The sequence below is a fragment of the Protopterus annectens genome, chromosome 1.part0 (genome assembly GCF_019279795.1).
Source record: "Protopterus annectens isolate FY-2018-M chromosome 1.part0, PAN1.0, whole genome shotgun sequence".
In the NCBI taxonomy this organism is placed as follows: domain Eukaryota; kingdom Metazoa; phylum Chordata; order Ceratodontiformes; family Protopteridae; genus Protopterus; species Protopterus annectens.
In genome coordinates, this window is record NC_056725.1 from 622446754 (window position 1) to 622466215 (window position 19462).

General features: G+C 39.0%; 1 protein-coding gene across 1 annotated transcript in view; it reads right to left on the bottom strand.

The window, feature by feature from the left end:
* PRPH2 (peripherin 2) overlaps positions 1-19236 on the bottom strand; it is a 96223-nt gene extending 76987 nt beyond the window's left edge. The window contains exons 1-2 of the mRNA XM_044061893.1: positions 18656-19236; positions 16714-16960 (exon numbers count right to left, since the gene is read on the bottom strand). Coding sequence (XP_043917828.1) covers positions 16714-16960; positions 18656-19236 — 828 coding nt within the window. The remainder of the gene's footprint in view (positions 1-16713; positions 16961-18655) is intronic.
* Positions 19237-19462: the final 226 nt, after the last annotated feature.

The window sequence follows — 19462 nt, forward strand, 5'->3', positions numbered from 1 at the left end:
GTATTATGGTATCTGAATTAAATGTATATGTTTGGTTAATCAGCTGGCTTATTCTAAGAAAAATAAGGGAAATGTAAATGAGCTGTTAAATCATTAAATGCTACTCCACAGTGTTGAGTCAGACAGGAAATGCTAGGTCTGGGAGCAGCCATTATCTGTTAGCTTTTGTAAAAAAGGGAGAAGTGTTGTAAATGGGTCTGCCTCCTAGGTATTGCCATAAAAGCTCTAAATGTGTAGTGTAACAGTCTGCTAAAGTCCTGTCTCAAATGTTAAAAGGAAATAATGTGAGAACCTAGAATCAGGTGACCAGATGAGGTCATTCTGCAAGTCACCTTGGATATTATATTTTACAGGGAGTAATCTCAGCATATAGAGTATTCTGTCTGGGAAGCCTGAGTAGAAAAACTGCTCACGTACTTCATCTTGCCTTGCCCAAGTAAGTTATTAGGGAACAGTAAATTCTCTTAGATTCAGTCAGGAATATAGTGAAGCTTAGTTTAGAGATTGTTTTTCTTTATTTGTATGAGTCTGTCCATCAATGTTGTTTTCAATATTTTCTGTGATTTGAACGCTGTAGTTTACTGTGAATATATATTCAATATTTTCATGCTTTTTTATTACTTATTATTAAATATATTTAAACTTTTCATTGTGGCTGGTGGTCATTTTTAGAAACTATTAACCTTTGAGAGTGCTTATATTTATTTGGTGATACTGTGTGGGCCACACCAGAAGGCCTAGCCATCTTGGTGAACTACTGCCATTAGTATTAGTATTAATATTACACAGTATAATTGGATACCCTTTTAATGGCCTTATAGTAACTGACTGGTGGCAGTGATAACTACCTTATAGTCTGGGTAAAGTTGGTAGAGCGGGTTCATCTGTGCGAGCCTTTCCCAGGTGTGTGTGAAAATGAAATTTTAGAGTGTGTGTGTGTCAGCTACTTGGGGCAGGGACATGAAGCACTCGGTTTACAGAGAGGGTACTGGAGGACTTGGCTTGGACACTCGGCTGAAGACCTGACCCTGCAGCTGTACCAGTGGGAAGTCTTATTGTGGACCTGGATGGAGACAGACATAGAGCATCCAGACCCTGGGCTGAGTGTGTTCCCTGTGTGCTCTTAAGGGAAACTGTACTTGATGCAGAGAGGTCTGCACCTGGAAATACTGAATGTATCCATTTGTATTCCAAGTGCACATCCCTCTCCATTGTCAGTGGTGAGGATTCAGGCTCCTTGATTACTGGCCCAGCATGGGGACAGCACACATTGGTGCCCATCACATATTGGCAGCAGTGGCTGGCATCACAGGGTAATTTAAATTATTCAAAAGTTATTAGAGAAGTTAGAAATATCTTCAGAAGTTATAGCTAGTGAGCTGGGTAAAATAAAAAATGCAGTTTAAATGCAAGATAGAAATAAAAGAGAAAGGTATATAGTTAAGAAGTAACAGGAATTGCTTAGATGGGCTGGTAAATGCTGAAGTACTACAGGATAAGGGAAATCTCACAGAAGAAGTAGTGCAAATGCAGAGTGCTAAAGAAAAAATATGGTAGTATCTGGATAATATTTATGAATTTAGAAAAATTGCTATTAAGCAACTATTTCTATAAGAACTCCAGAGCACAAAAACGTTTAGCTTTTAGTCTGACTTAGTCTCCTGAAAGTAGACATGGTTGTTCTTAATACTTTGGGAGCCTATTACAAGAAAAAATAGCCAGAATCCCTGTAGAGGTTTTAAAGATATTTCAATTTTTTATGAAAATTTGTATGAAGCAGAGCAATCTGAAAATCAAGACATCGTACAAATGGAAATACTTATGGAATACTTGATTAAGCCAAGGATAGAGGTAGTTAAGGTTCAACAATTAACAGTTAAGATTATACCTCTCAACCTCTTAGAGCAAAAAATTTGGACAAAGCCTAAAATGATGGGGGGGGGGGGGCAGATTTTAAATATTGCTCTTACAAACTTAGAAAGTTGATAGAATAATACGTTTTTCATTAGCGTGAATTTTGTGAAGGATGTGGAGTCTTAAACTCAAATGTTTGTCATTATTTAATTACTTCAATCCTCAGCTATTTGCCAAAAGTACAGATTTTAGGAGGAACACACCAAAAATATGAGGCAAAAATCTGGACATTCTGTGAAAATCTGTACAGTTGAGAGGTATGGTTAAGATAGGAGGGGATGAGATAAGAATGGTAATGTATAATCAATTTTCAGGAAAGTCTCCAGGAACAGATGGTATTCTTGTGGAATCTTGGAAGTTAGGAGGGAAAGAAAGTGATAAAAATCTGGAAGATTTTCCTTAACTATATTTTAAAAGGAGGGGACTCATTTTAAAATACTGTTAAAGAAAATCCTCCAGATCTTTATCACTTTCTTCCCTCCAAGCTTTAAACTAGCACCAATATATTGGAAGAAAGCTGTGCTGGCTGTATTTCCTAAGGATGGTAAAGACCCATCAGACCCAGTCCATGCACACCCATTTCAATTTTAAACCGTGATTATAAAGTGTTTATGTTTATAGTCGCTAGAAGAATTGCAAAGGTGTTACCAAAATTTGCAGTTATGTATCAATGTGGTTTTGTGGAGGGGAGACAAACATTTGACAACATTAATAGAACAATGATGAATCAGAAGGAAGCAGAAAGTAAGAAAATGTTGCTGTTGTTGGTGGGTCTTGATGCAGAGAAAGCATTTGACACAGTAAGCTGGGATTTTGTGAGTAGTTCAATGGAAGCATTTGCACTCCTTGGTACAATGTTGTATCTTTCGGCTTTTCCCGGTTAGGGTCGCCACAGCAGAACTCCGCTCCGCTAATGATTGGCAGTAGATTTTTATGTACCGAGTTGCCAGCCCTGACGTACAACCTTCAATGAAGGTATGCCCATACACGCATGTCTCCACACAGAAGACGCTTTAGCTGAGAATCAAACAGGACAACGTCTTGCTGTGAGGCGACAACACTACCGCAGCACCACCACCGCAGTATGCACTCCTTGATACAATAATACGGTTAATTGGGGGGTATATGAAGGATTAATGATAAGAATTAAAGTGGGAGGGTTCCGCTCTGTTAAACTGTGTCTGAACAACAGAGGAAGTAGGCAAGGATGTTCTCTTTCCCTTTTATTTTCTTTATATTTAGAGCCACTGGCAAAAAACAGTAATAATAATAATAATGATGATAAGGGACTCAGAAAAGCAAGGGTATAATTGGTATGGCAGTCAGGAAAAGCTGGATTTATTTGCAAGTTTACATTTTTTGTGCCTGATAAATCCTGAAAAGGACATGTCAGTTTTGTGAAACATTTTGAGACAGTTTCAAAGTCTTTTAAGGATATAATGAAGATAAAACCAAGGCTATAGCTGTAAATTAAATACTCACATAAAAATGATTCAGCAATGCCCATATTTTTGGGGACATGATGAGATGAAGTGTTTAGGAGTATGGATTAAAAAGACTTCTGTTATAGCAGTTAAGGATGTGTGGGAAGAGACTAAGCAAAAGATAATACAAAATAAAAAAATAACCAACTGGAAGCTCTTGCTTATGGATATAGATAGTAAGATACAAGCAGTGGAAATGTTTTTAGTCCTTTTAATTTTATACATGAGTCAGGCATATTTTAAGCTCTGGACAGTAATTAATAAAGAATTGAAGGAATATCTGGGAGGGGAAGTGAGCCAGTAACAGGACTGGTTGATCCTTTCACTACAACAAGGTGGTTTAGGATTACCTGATTTGTAGGAATATGTTAGAGCTACACAGTTAAGACTCATATACATACGTAAGACAAGCAGAATGTTATAATTCAAAATGGAAAGGGGGGATGATGAAGCAGGGGTGAGTTCAAGAAACAGAGAGAGAAAGATGGATTTTGGATGCAAATACTTAAGGAGAATGACAATAATCATACATAATATTATAGTCATAAAGGATTAGAAAGTATTCTATGAACTAAGCCAGCAGAAGAATGGAGAATGGAGATTTTGCCAGTAAGGGTGACTGCAAGTTGGGGTACAGAAAAGACCAGCTTTGGTGGGGTTTTTTAGTCAAATCTTGAACAGAAGTTATTGTTAAAAATGGATAATTGGGAGGGCATACAGCCTATTGCATGATAACCATAAGAATCAATCAAAGGAGGTTAGGAAAGATTGGGGAGAGAGATTGGAAAAGCAATTTGCAAGAGAACAATGGGAGGACATATGTATGACTTCCAAGTGTGCAACAAAGTCCAGAAGGTTGAATATATTTGCTTGCAAGTGTTTTCATAGGTACTTTTATACCCAAAGCAGACTTCAAAGAATTTTTCCTCAGGTAGAGACCAAATGTTGGAGTTGTGATAGGGAAGAAAGAAGTAAATGGGAACATGAGATGGCAGATTTTAAAATTCCCTAAAGAGAACTCTGTCAGAAATATTGGTCGAACAAATGGCTATAATTAAGGATATGATGTTTTGAGCTGGGGCACAGCATCTGACTTGCCTAGATATAGTAAGGCTTAATTAAGTTTAATTATATTGACTGCCAAAAAGCAATTACTAGAAAATGGAAATCAAAGTCCAAACCAACTATATTTGAGGTATTGAATATTATAAAAGAGATAAAAGAACTGGAAGATAGATCTTTAGAAGAAAGAAGGAGAAAACTACACAGAAATAAAATAAAATTGTGGGAACAATACATGCAGAATAATGTTCAAGAGGAAAAGGAGTGAAGCTTAAGGGAAGACAGGATTTCAGCTATTTCTGCAATGCTGGACTGATGATCACAAAGAAAAGATATGTGATGTATAATGTATGTGAATGGAAAAATATGTTAATATGGTTTGTTTTCTTTTCTGTTAATGTATGTTTGGCTTCAATAAAAGTATTTAAAAATGCAATATTGGAGTGAAACCAAACACGTTAAACCAGCCCTCATCCAGTCTGAGCATACTGTGAAACTGTGCCCCAAATTGCTCCCCAGTAGCAACACCATTTGTACAGGTGTTGCATAACATTACCACTGTGGCACACAAACTACTGCCATATTACTGTCACACTACCTTAAATTCATGGCTGATAGAGACATAGTGGGATTATGCTCAGGTCACAGCAAAAATGCTGGATTGTTATCCTAACACTCTGTTACAACCAGGGATTCATTCTGCACCTGAACAGAGTGACCACATGCAGTCTTACACATATTATGTTTGGTAGGCAGCTGAGGCAACCCGGCTTTGTTTGTCTGTAGAGTCTCACAGCAGCACAGAACATCAAATGGTAGACTGTTAGTGCTGTATATGAAACATAATTGTTACAGTGGAAGCCGTTTCAGAAGTTGCTTACGCTTCCGTATGCTTATTAAAACTTGTGCAGTGCCTGAGCCCTTTCTGTGTACACTTTGAAATCTCATACATACCAGCATAGCTCTCATTCTTGTCAGTCAAGAATCAAAGACAAAAGATGAAATGATATAGGATGAGGGCTCCAGAATGTGTAAACTTACAGTGTTAACATGCATGTCGTGTAGCACAAAGACATGCAACTGTATTGTATTTGACAATGTTGTGGCTACAGTCTTCAGTGTGCTGTCACAAAACTGCAAATTTTATAAGGACAAATCAATTTTTTTTTTAGGAAAACTCAGGCATGTTCCTGAAAAAGATAAACAGTTGAGAGATATGCACGCTAAAGTACATGCATCTTACAAGCACTCATGTCATGACTGAACTGTTCTACCATGTTAGTATGTACTGATGCAATTTCACATGTCATGGGATCCCACGACAGTGTCGTCAATGAAAACTTCAAGGTACAGATGGATGGTATGGGAGAAAAACAGACACTAAATACTACATCAAATGTTTTCTTTAGTAACTTTTGTGGACTGGTCCAGTCATTTTGGGGTGAGTTGGATGAAGTGGTGATGACTGTACCCAAGGGTGAGAGACTGGTGATTGGAGCAGATTTCAATGGGCATGTTGGTGAAGGGAACAGAGGGGATGAGGAAGTGATGGGTAGGTATGGTGCTAAGCAAAGGAATGCAGAAGGTCAGATGGTAGTGGATTTTGCTAAAAGGATGGACATGGCTGTGGTGAATACGTATTTTAACAAGAGGGAGGAGCATAGGGTGACATACAAGAGTGGAGGAAGATGCACACAGGTGGATTATATCTTATGTAGAAGGGCCATTCTGAAGGAGAATGGAGACTGTAAAGTGGTGGCAGGGGAAGGTGCAGTTAGGCAGCACAGGATGGTGGTTTGTAGGATGACATTGGTGATCAAGAAGAGGAGGATGAGTGTGAGGGCAGCACCAAGGATCAAATGGTGGAAATTGAAAAAGGGTAATTGTGAGGTGGAGTTCAGGGAAGAGGTAAGACAGGCACTGGGTGGCAGTGAAGAGTTACCGAATAGCTGGGTAACTACAGCAGAGCTAGTAAGAGAGATGGCTAGAAAGGTGCTTGGTGTGACATCTGGAAAGAGGAAGGAAGACAAGGAGACCTGGTGGTGGAATGAAGTACAAGAAAGTATACAGAGAAAGAAGTTGGTGAAGAAGAAGTGGGATTGTCAGAGAGATGAAGAAAGTAGACGAGTATAAGGAGATGAGGTGCATGGTAAAGAGTGAGGTGGCAAAGGCTAAGGATAAGGCGTATGAAGAGTTGTCTGAAAGGTTGGACACTTAGGAGGGAGAAAAAAACCTGTACCAATTGGCTAGACAGAGGGACCGAGCTTGTAAAGATGTGCAGCAGGTAAGGGTGATAAAGGATAATGAGAGAAATGTACTCACAAGCAAGGAGAGTGTGTTGAGCAGATGGAAAGAGTACTTTGAGGGGCTGATGAATGAAGAGAATGAGAGGGAGAGAAGGTTGGATGATGAGCGGATAGTGAATCATGAATTGCAGTGGATTAGCAAGGAGGAAATAAGGATAGCTATGAAGAGGATGAAGAATGGAAAGGCTGTTGGTCCAGATGACATACCTGTAGAAGCATGGAGGTGTTTAGGTGAAATGGCAGTGGAGTTTTTAACTAGATTGTTTAATGAAATCTTGGAAAGTGAGAGGATGCCTGAGGAATGGAGAAAAAGTGTTTTGGTACCGATTTTTAAGAATAAGGGTGATGTACAGAGCTGTACAGAGGGATTAAACTGATCAGTCACAGCATGAAGTTATGGGAAAGAGTAGTGGAAGCTAGGTTAAGAAGGGAGGTGATGATTAGTGATCAGCAGTATGCTTTCATGCCAGGAAAGAGCACTACAGATGTGATGTTTGCTCTGAGAGTGTTGATGGAGAAATACAGAGAAGGTCAGAAGGAGTTGCATTGTGTCTTTGTGGACTTAGAGAAAGCATATGACAGGGTGCCTACAGAAGAGTTGTGGTATTGTATGAGGAATTCGGGAGTGTCAGAGAAGTATGTAAGAGTGGTACAGAATATGTACGAGGGTAGTGTGACAGTGGTGAGGTCTGCGGTGGGAGTAATGGCTGCGTTTAAGGTGGAGGTGGGATTACATCAAGGATCGGCTCTGAGCCCTTTCTTATTTGCAATGGTGATGGACAGGTTGACAGACGAGATCAGACAGGAGTCCCCGTGGACTATGATGTTTGCAGATGACATTGCGATCTGTAGTGAGAGTAGGGAACAGGTGGAGGAGACCCTGGAGAGGTGGAGATATGCTCTAGAGAGAAGAGGAATGAAGGTCAGCAGGACTTAGAATATGTGTGTGTGAATGAGAGGGAAGATAGAGGAATGGTGAGGATGCAGGGAGTAGAGGTGCGAAGGTGGATGAGTTTAAAGCAGTTCAGAGTAATGGTGAGTGTGGAAGGGAGGTGAAGAAGAGAGTACAGGCAGGATGGAGTGGGTGGAGAATAGTGTCAGGAGTGATTTGTGACAGATGAGTACCAGTAAGAGTGAAAGAGAAGGTCTACAAGAGGGTAGCGAGACCAGCTATGTTATATGGGTTGGAGACAGTGGCACTGACAAAAAGACAGGAGTCAGAGCTTGACGTGGCAGAGATGAAGATGTTAAGATTTGCACTGGGTGTGACGAGGATGGACAGGATTAGGTATAAGTATATTAGAGGGTCAGCCCAGGTTGGAAGGTTTGTAGACAAAGCCAGAGAGGCGAGATTACTTTGGTTTGGACATGTGCTGAGGAGGGATGCAGAGTATATTGGGAAAAAGATGCTAAGGATGAAGCTGCCAGGTAACAGGAAAAGAGGAAGGCCTAAGATAAGGTTTATGGATGTGGTGAGAGAGGACATGCAGGTGGTTGGTGTGATAGAGCAAGATGCAGAGGACAGGAAGAAATGGAAACAGTTGATCCACTGTGGCGACCCCTAATGGGAGCAGCCGAAAGAAGAAGGAGTGGACTGGTCCAGTCATCAGTCAAATGTGAACTCAAGACAGTGTCATAAAAAGGCTAACCTAACATTGCTCTTTTTAGGCATTAAGGAGTGGTAGTATGTAATACTGAAAAACAACATCTGGTTTTATTAGTCAATTAGATATAAATGTAAATTAAATAATATTATTAAGACAAACAAATAAGTTCAAACGTGTAGATACATAAAACACTAATCATTTATCTTGTCTGCAGTAAAATATATGCAAATGTTACTATGTCGAATCAACATGAAAGGAAAAGGTAGGAGAAAGAAAACTGCTACAGTCAGACTCAATAAATGGACTTGGCTAATGGTGTATCATATATGCATTTGTTTGTAATGATTAGATATCATAGTCCTTTTCTAATGAGAAGTTTTTTTTTTTCAATTTGCCTGACAGCCACCAGGCCTCCCATTAACCTGCTGCCTCATTTGCTCCTTGTGGATGAGAACAGCACATGTAGGAAATGCTAAAACAATTATAAACCTCAAACAAAGCAGCAACAATGGCATGGTTAACTATCAGTACAGCTCTCAGTGGTATCAAATAAACACAATGTGACAACTACAAGCCAAGCAGGGGACATAGTTGAGCAATGTGTGCAGTAGTAGTAGCAGGCATGCCCTTCCTCAAGCTACATAAAGAAGGGTCATTTGCAGAGCATTACTGCCCCACACCTGTGCCAGGCAACAGCAACACAATGGAACGGTCAGTCCATTACTAAGCAACAGTACTTAAGGGAAAATTTACAGTTAAGAAACTTAAGCAGCAATAAGATACAAGCTCTGCACCTTCATGCAGCAGGTTAGGCTCCACCCTAAAACATCAATCCACATCTAAGGCTTGGCTGAACTGTCACTGCACAATGCAGCATAAAGAGTGAAACTAAACAGGAACAGCTCCAAAGTAACTTGCATGACAGCAGTGAAAAAAATGGGTGGTATGCATAAATATCTGCAGCTAAACAGTGAGATCTTCTCAGGATGGCAGATATGTTCTGCTCAGCTATAATGTAGGCCAAAGACATGAATAATTAGCATGCCCCTGAATCCTATTAAATCCTTCAGATGACATTCTCTGAAGCATCTACTATACAGTTGCAACTGCAGGTAGGCACCGCATTCAGCAGACTGTACCTGAAGAGCTACAGTTTGCTATATTAGGGAAATAACATTCCCTACTGAAATCAATAGATGCAATGCAGCTAATAGTCAAATACAACCTTTATAGAATTTGCATAGTACAATCATCTATGAATCACTATACAGTGCAACTTAGAGAAGGCACCCACAATTTACACATGCCTAATTAACATGTTTTTAATGTTAACAGAAATGTTATAAGTGCTATTTCTCTCCAAACTAATACTTCATAAGATAAGATATCCATGTATTTATGTGGATAACTCTCTCTCATTTGATCATGTCTCCACTATACTCAGGAAATTCTTCTACATGTAAATGGCCCGTATATTTACTGGCTCTATGTGAGATCACATTAGTGCAAGCCACGGTGGTACAGCGGTAGCGTTGTTGCCTCACAGCAAGAGGTTCTCCTGTTTGATTCTCGGCTGGAGTGCCTTCTGTGTAGAGTCTGCATGTCCTCCCCGGGGTCGAGTGGCCTCCGAAAGACATGCGTGAATGGGCATGCCTTTACTGAAGGTTCGGCGTCGGGCTGGCAACTCGGCACCATAAAAATCTACTGCCAATCATTAGCAGACCGGAGTTCCGCTGTGGCGACCCCTAGCCGGGAAAAGACAAACAAACACTGTGAGATCACAGTAGTATGAAATATTTTTGCCATCATTGCAGGGTGTTACTCTTTTCCCTGTGAATCTGCAACCATGCTATTAGTATATAAAAATAAGGGGGTGCAGGTGTAAAGCCTTCCAGCATAGGATAGTAGAAGGCATGCTTCCTGCATTTGGTGATTTGTTTTTTTAGCTAATTTTAGTCCATTTTGCTTTGGGAGGGTAGAAGGGTTGCACTTTTGTTACTCATACCAAATTACATATCTGTTTATTTACCTATAGAGCTATAGCACTTCATCAAGTGGGACATTTCATCAAATATTTTTGATGGGAGATTGAACCCTTTGCCACTAATTAGTGCAACCTGAGAGATGGTTATATAAAATCAGAGGTGTGGGGGTTATGGAGGGTAGAATCCAAAAATGTTGACACATCCTATTTTTCAATGAAATATCACATTAGTCATTTATATGTATATGTGTACACACATATATGTGTGTGTGTGTGTGTGTGTGTGTGTGTGTGTGTGTGTGTGTGTGTGTGTGTGTGTGGGACTACTTCACATACCCAAAATACCATATAACTGAAGACCATATAACTGAGCCGAGCCGAGACCTCCAAAACGTCAAACAAACAAACAATCCCATAGCTGAAATGTCTCCTAGGGTAAGTAAGCACTGGGCCAAAAACTCACAAAGAACACACCATCTACAACCCAAATATACCATCTCTGGGATCGTACTACAGTGGGGAAAAGAGTAAATCTCCCCTTGTTGGCCGAATGGTTACGTACCTTGGAAAACATTTCAGCTTTATGATTATTCGTTTATTTGACATTTTGTCATTTCTGGCTTGTTTATATGGTCTTCGGGTATGTGAAGTAGAGCCATACACACACATGCAGAGAGATGGATTGATAGATATAAACATAATTACAAAGAGAAAGAGGTATAAGTATACATGCATGTTGGTGTGTGTGTACATATTAATACATATACCATTACAGCTGGAAATACTAACTACATTAACTATAAAACCCATCAACATTTAACTCATCAGAAAAAAATCTGACCTTCAACCCACCAGAAAGCCCTAATACTGAAACAAAATTTGTCCACACTGCAGAAGGAAATATTACAAGTAGTCTAAATGCAAAATCGAAGACACGTGCAAATGACTGCATAATGACTTGCACATGAAAGAAGATAGCAAAACAAGGACCTAGTGATATTAAAATGTATGCAAGGTGAACACAATCACAATTTACAATGTATGTAGAGGAAATTTAGCAGCTTTGTGTGTCTGACTATGAAAGGACAAAGCATGCCAAAATGTTGCCATTGTACATAAAGAATGGTTGGAGTGGCAACAAGCAACATGCTGTAATCCTTAGCATAAGATGTCATCTGGAGCCAGCATAAGTGCTTCTGTCAGTGGGTAACATCACAATTTCACTGATCAAGAAATGGATTGATTATTTATTTATTTCCACTTGTTGACCACACTGCACTCTGAGAAACACTTTTCCCTGCAGGCTCAGGTAGAAAAGCTCAAGTTAAAAATCAGTTTGAGATAAACAACATGCATCTAAGCTTTATCTATTTATTTATTTGTTTACTGCTTTTGTTTACCAGGAAAGGCTGACTGGGCACTGGTCCCACTTTCAGAGGAGACTGAGGGAGAAATTCTCCATTTTGCAGAATGAGTAGAAGGCAGTTATACAAGATTTACATAACAGATGCACATACACAGAATAGTAATGATATGACAGTTAAACAATAATACAATACAATATAATTAATATCAAACTTATAAGAGTCTAGTCATTTTCAGTAGGCACCAGCTGTAAATAGATATTTTATAGGAGACAGTGAAGTAATTATAGTATGAAGATGGTTACAAATTATGAAGAAGTGTTGAAGAGGTCCAGGTAAAAGACAGATAGAGACAGTAGTTGAGAGCGGTAGATGATGGTTAGATAGACAGAGATTGTGAAGTACTAGTTGTATTATGTCCAGTTATATAAAAGAGTGGTGACAGTTAGGGTTTGGAGATTACCCAAGAATATCACATGTACGGAGCCATTATCCAAGTAAGTGGACATAAGTTGAGTTTGAAATGATTTTAAGGATTGTTCTTGTTGTACTGCTAGTGGGGTAAAATTCCAGAATTTAGCAAGGTGGTGGGACAGTAGTGATTTGCCAGCAGAAATGTTGGATTTGGATATATGTAATAGTTATTTCTCTGATGAATGAAGTGGCCTGAAAGGGTTATATATTTGTATGAGGTTGGAGATGGATGGACATATGTTAAGTTTATACACAATGTTATGGATTTGTAGAAGACTGATAATTTAATACTGAAAGCAGTTTACAATTAACATACATCTGAGTTTTACATAAAATAAAAGAAAATATGTAATACATTATGTAACAAATGTTCAAATACATGTTTGGCAATAGATAAAAATTTGCTTTGGAGTTATCACTGATTACTTAAGAGTTGATTGGGATATTGTAAGGATCTTTGTTGGCATGTGTTGCCCACATACAGAATCAATAGTAGTGCTTGGCTTTCCCTACCTTTGGAAACTAAGGTATGTAAAGTTCATCCCACACTACCAGCCAGCACCTTTCAGAGAGTAACTAGGGACATTTGATAGGCTTCCAGCTGTAGAAAACACAAGTTCCTTGTCATTGTGCTTCTACCTGTGGAGGATTATATATGGTTTTCTAGCACACCACAGGAGAGAGCTAACATGACACATGCCCTCTAAGACACTGCCTACCTCACTAAGGTACTCACTGCCACAGATGGCTTACATTTAGCAATAAAGGCCCCACTCGGTACACAGTCACAAAGGTTTATGAACAGTAAGAGCTACAGTTCTGTGATCTTCCAGGTAGTATGTGACATGTAGGAATTCATAAGCAATGTGCCCACATAGCATCCCGGAAACTGCATGAGTCACACATCCTGCATATTGAAATGCTACAAGGCCATCTAGTTGGTAAGTGCATATACTGTAGCTAGTGTTAATGTAAAGAGCTACATTTGTAATGTATATACAAATGTAGTAAACCCCCACATGTTCATTCACTGTTGCAGATGACACCAGACACCTGGTGAAGCCCTGGCTTATTAGACATGTATGGAACCCACAGAGTTTTGCCAAACACCAGAATAACACTGCAGATGCACAAATATATAACTTCAAAGAGCAAGAGTCCAGCCTGCTCAGAGCCCAGTTCTGCTTCCTTGGTATGTCAGGGGCAGTCCAGTATGATCCTGCAGGATGTTCGTAGTAAGCTGCATGCTCCATACTAGGGTGGTGTGCCAGGCCCTACCCTTGCAACTTTGTCTATGCCCTCTGGCAGAGATTATATCAGGGAGCAAGCTGCCTGAACCAGCTGGGATCCACCCCTTCCCCACTCCCATCTTTCCAGCCTGTACCATCAAATACATGGGGTGCTAATCAAACCTGGGTCCATCTGGGAAGGAATTTTTTTTTTTACAATAGTTAGAATATTACCCTTCATTCACTGTCATAAACATTGACCAAAATAAGCCATTGATTTAAACCACACAGAACAAAAATGCTATGATTTATTAGTGTAGCTAGTAACTGGGATCGTCACTGTGATTCTGTTATTAACGGGATGGACTGGCTCCCAGTAACAGCTAGCACATTACTCTTACTAAATGTCCTCACCTTCAAACTTGTAAGCAACAGTTACTGCCACCTCTAGCTAATAAACTACATAGAAAACAACTTTCCTACTGTCTTTGTAATGAAGAAGGTATTCTGTTAATTACTCACCAATTTAGCCTAGCCAATGGAGAAAAAGCTTTCTCCAAAATAATTTCTGCTAGCTGGAACTTCAGAGTTGTACTTCAACCTCTTTTACATTTCTTATGTTTTTCTCTCTCGTTTGTACCTTGTTCTTATGGAAATGTATCTTCCTGATGTTGTGTGCCTAGATCCTGATGTTAAACATTTTTTTGCGCAATAAAAAAAAATTGCAATATTCATTAGTGTAAACTCAGAACACCAAAACTATAAAAGATTGTAAAATAAAATTAATTCCCTTGGCTATCTCTAAACCAAAACCTTTCCATAATACTTAGACATAATCTGTCTGAATAGTGGTCGTGCTGGGACAGAGTTAGGGTCAGTACACATTACTAAGGTGATGCAGGGGGTCTTGTACCCCCACTGTTTCATCTCAGTAATGCATTTTAGCCTTTACACTAATATTGCACCTGCCCCTAACCCTACACCTTACCTTAGAAATTTTTTTTCCATAACACTACGACTATACAACACAGCTCAGGCACAACTACATGCCCACAGACACAACACTAAATCAGTGCCCTTACCTAACTTTGACCCTATTCCACACTTGCACACTTTCTCCTCTAATATAACCCCACTTACCTCTTTCAGCAACATGAACATTTGAAAAAACAAGTGTTCAGAAAAATGCTCCTACATTACACTTTACAAACAAATGACCATTCAATAAAAAGAACACAACATATCTATCTATCAAGGTAGATATAGACATATAGAGTGAGAGAGAGAGATCAAGACAGCTAGACTGATCGACAGACAAACAAAATATAGATACTGATACACACACACACACACACACACACACACACACACACACACACACACACACACACACACACACACTAATTAATGGTGTACTGACAACATTCACAGCAGCCTTATTTTGTATCAATAAATGCTGGCCTTCGCTGTTGAGAGCAGAACTCAGGTGTACCAAGGAAAGATTCAGTACCATTTACTGTATGTTAACGCTTATATAATTTCAAACTTTTGTTTGTAGGTCCATTGTTGTCTTATGTGTTGCTTGTCTTTTACAATTAAAAACATTCACTAATGGCTTATCCCAAGAAGAACTCCAAGACTATCAAAAACGAAGGCTTAGAGTTTAGTAATGTTGCATTACAGCTCTGCTCTGTTATCAGTTGTGGTAGGTTCCAGATGTATACTTAAACCAAATGTCATCTATGATCTTGACAAAAAACAAAATACATACAATTGCTTGGCTCATCTAAATGTAACATACCAAATCTCAGTTCAACTTATTCATCTTAGCAAATGGAGTATTTCTGACTGTAAATTGCTTTTGTTAAGTTGAAGAAAACTTTTCATTTTGAAAACAGAAAAAAAAAACATAATTATCATACGTGTGGGTTTATGTGGCCACAGAAGTGTTTGTGTCTGACTCTGTGTACACGTGTGTCTGGAGGAATACCAATATATAAGTGACCCCCTGCTCTGGGACCACTACAGTAGGAGATGTCTATTCAGCCCACATGCAGTACCTTTAGAGTTGATTCCTTTTAAAAGATGGTATAGTCCCTTGTATGAAAGTGTGTAAGTGTTTTTCCCCTCCAGAAGTGAATATCAGTGAATCTCATTGTGCTAAAATGGCCTATAATCAGTACAACAGTGAGTAGCAATGATAAATTATGTTTTTCTATGTGAAGAGTAAACCATGAGCACAGTCCCATTGGAAGTGAGCCTGTCAGCACTGAATGTTTCTCTGTGATACAGGGACATGCAATGCGCATGACTGAATGACTCTATTTCTTTTTTATGTGTTTTTTGTCTGCATGCCCACCGACCATCAAACTTCCCTCCATCAATCTTGAGTCTAACCATTCCTCAATACTAGGCATCTCCATCACAGAGGTGCTAGCAGTTTGAAAGGGTTGTCATCCAGGTAGTTGTGGAGGCAGTTTGTGTCCTTGCTGGCATCCCAGCAATTATGGTGTTTGTTAAAGCTCTAATGCCACCACTGGTGGCTAACATGGGCACCCACATCACTGGGGGGGGGGTGTCCTTCACCCTTCCTGTGCACATACATGCTTCCACCCTCACAATAATGAGGGTTACAGTCATTGGTTTGATATCACCTGTAAGTGATCACTCCTACCTTCCCCATCCCATCTATTTCAGTACCTGAGCTACTACTGGTTGTAGTCAGGGCTTTATCTCTGCATGCCACAAAAGTCAGTCCGACACCAAACCTTAGTGTTTAACAGGCTTTACTGTCTTTGAAACAGGCCCTCTTCCTTTACTTCAGATAATATCAGGCATCTGTTGGAGTAGGTAGTGGCATAGTGTTTGGAGATGGAAATAAGAAATCAAGGAAGTACAGGAGACTACTTGCTTTTTTAGAGGAACACTCGGACATGAGTAGTGCTACACTGTGGCTTTCTACATGGTTCAGACTCCTCAACTTTTAGTATTTTTTATGCAAAAGAGAATGATAAGGCATGCCTATCAATCAGAAAGCATAAAAGCTGTTGTGAGGCCAGTAGAGACAGCTACACCACTTTGGGCAGTGTGAACTATGGTGGCTCAGTGGCACAGAAATAAACTATTATAAAAAATAAATATGACATACTATTTCACTCCAACACAGACCTGAGAAGAATAAAAATGGTTGGTCTCTCTCACATACACACACACACACACACACACACACACACACACACACACACACACACACACACACACACACACAATTTAAGAGCATCAACATTACCTCATAAAGCCAGAAAAGGAACACTAAGGCCCCCATTGTGTGCATCATGTTGGTAAAATAGTTGACAAGTGCCTCCTTGCAGCCTCTGGTCCACAGGTTCAGTTCCTCGGTTTGGTAGTCATAACTATAGTGAGCAGAGTTATTGGTGATTTGAATCTGAATACAGGGCCTTGGGGAACTTGGATTGCAGCAGCTGAATGGGACTCCATCCACCAAGTACCTTCCATCAACATTACTTTTAATTCGACTGTAAGAACAAAATGCATTCAAGTTAATGTGGCTTTATTTACATAAGGTATTTTTAATGAATGTTTGAAATGATTCCTGTACATCCATACATATTCAGTAGCAAAACTCACTTTATAACTGAAATATGCATATCACATCAGCAGTACAGTAATGGGACTGATGCAATTAACTGTATGATTAAATCAATTAAAATTACACAAATAATTTTAAAATAACAGAATCCATGGCAATGAAAAACATTTAACTTGTCTGTTGATTACAGAATCCCAGTGAGTGCAACAGAAATGCTCCTTTTTCATGCCACGTCCATTGGCAGATGAATATATAAATTGCTGAAGTAACAGAATAAAATGTGCATGAAGAAATACAAAGAAATTCTTATTAGCAAAAAGCAGAACATGCGTCTTTTAGGGGTAAATGACAGTTCAGTGAACTATGCCTGTGCAGAGGGCATACTGGTCAAACATGATCTAGTCAAAATTGAAGAAAGGAATGGCTTGTCAAAGGAGAGACAAGCAGGTATTTCAATCCATAACTATCAAAAGCAGACTTGTGTTTTTTTCTTTTCTCCAAGATTTGGGGATCTTGCAGCTGATTTTAAAGTTTAATAGAGCATGTAGATGTCGGCTGCTAACATAATGGGTGCAGGGCCTTTCCCAGGGAAAAGCTTTGTTGGTAACTAAAGCACACCACTGTTAGTTTCACCAAACTGTCACACAACCAGATTTTAAACAATAACTATTGTATCACCATCTCAACTAAAACAGAGAAGAGATAACATCAAACAGTATGTACAGGAGGGAATAGAAAGATACACTGTGGCAATGTTTAAAAAGAGGACAGCTTAAATACAATCAGACCTTGCCAGAAAAGGTAGTTTAGTAATGCAGAAGTCATACACAGAATCAGGGCAAATGGCTACGAAAAATAGGGCACATCAGCACACCATGAATCAAGTACTACTGTTACATCACTGAATTACAAAATCTCACCTTGGATCACATGGCATTACATTTACACTTACTGCCACACCTGCAAGCATTCTCTTAAACTATCCCCAAATACCCTTTGTGGAAGGTGCTAAGAGAAGGATTCTGTCTGACTACTCCATGGAGATGAAGCACAGAAGTAAACCAGTGGAGACATACTTTTTAGAAATTTCAGAACTGATAAAATATCGAACTATGGTCTGAGAAGTGCAGAGATCTGATGTGCTTTTATCAGAGTAGGTGAAGTATAAAAAACTTTTTTCAGAGTAGTTGAACTATGAAAAGCAGCTGAAATTCCATCTTTTTTTAAACACTGCTAGTCATAATACCTTCATAATTTAACAAGCCAACTGAATACACCTCAGCTGTGATGGATAACTGTTTAGAAAACTGATATGTACCATATCAACTTTTTCATCTAATGAATATATATATTAAAAGGTGGAAGAGTTAAATTAACAGGCAGTTTTGAAAAAAAAAAAACTTTACATTCACAAAGGCTGTGTGCGCCACCTCTTATCCATCACTGGGTGCTTGTACAAGTACATCTCCAGAACTACTTAAGCTCAAGTCTAAAGTTAAATGTTACTGAAAACCTAATGCTCACAATTCAGATTTATACTTATGAAGCTGTGATAAGAATCGTTGCAGTACCTCACACAAAAGAAAATGATTTTCACTCACAGAGAAGTGTAAAAACTTACTCTTTGACTTCCTTAGAACTGAAATCCAGATATCTGTTACTGATCCACTGAATTTCAAACCAGTCTCTAAACCCGTTATTCCCACAGCAGTGAAATTCAATGTGAAGTAGATCGATTGTCTTCTTCATGAAGCATCTCCCAGGGGTGTCGGTGTCTTTGTAAAATTTCATGCCATTCCTCAGTCCCAGTGATAGTGTTTCTTCAAGGGAACCTCTCATTGTAAAGCAAAAAAGGGAGGAGAAAAACACCAGAATGTTGAGAAGAAAACACAAAACCATAAAGGGCTGTAAAAAAGGTTTCCACTTTGCAAACTTTGTGGGATCCATAGAATCATAGCAGATTTTGCCTCCAAAAGCATTTAAAACACTGGATAGTATGCCAACCACTATCAAAGAATTGGGGACCAGATGACTTTCAGCATGTTCCATTATTTCACTTCTCTTTTTAAGCTCAACTTTGAGAAATAACCCCATACCAAAGATAACAACACCAGCAAGTACTGAAAACCAGCTCAGAAGCCACACTCCTTGTGCTAGCTTAACGCGCTTCTGTTGGTTAAATTTAATTTTAAGAATTGTCATTTTCCAACTGAATTTAAAAATTAAATTACACAGATGAATTCCTTTCAGATCTTAGATAAACCAGAAATAAATATGCAGCTGTTCATAAATGACTTCAAAAGACATTGGTCTGACTAACCACTTCTTCACCCCATCCATCATGGCTGCTATTAATCCAAATGTAAGACAGCAATATTTAAATATATATATAAATATGAATATTTGTTCTGCATAAAGGAAAACAGCT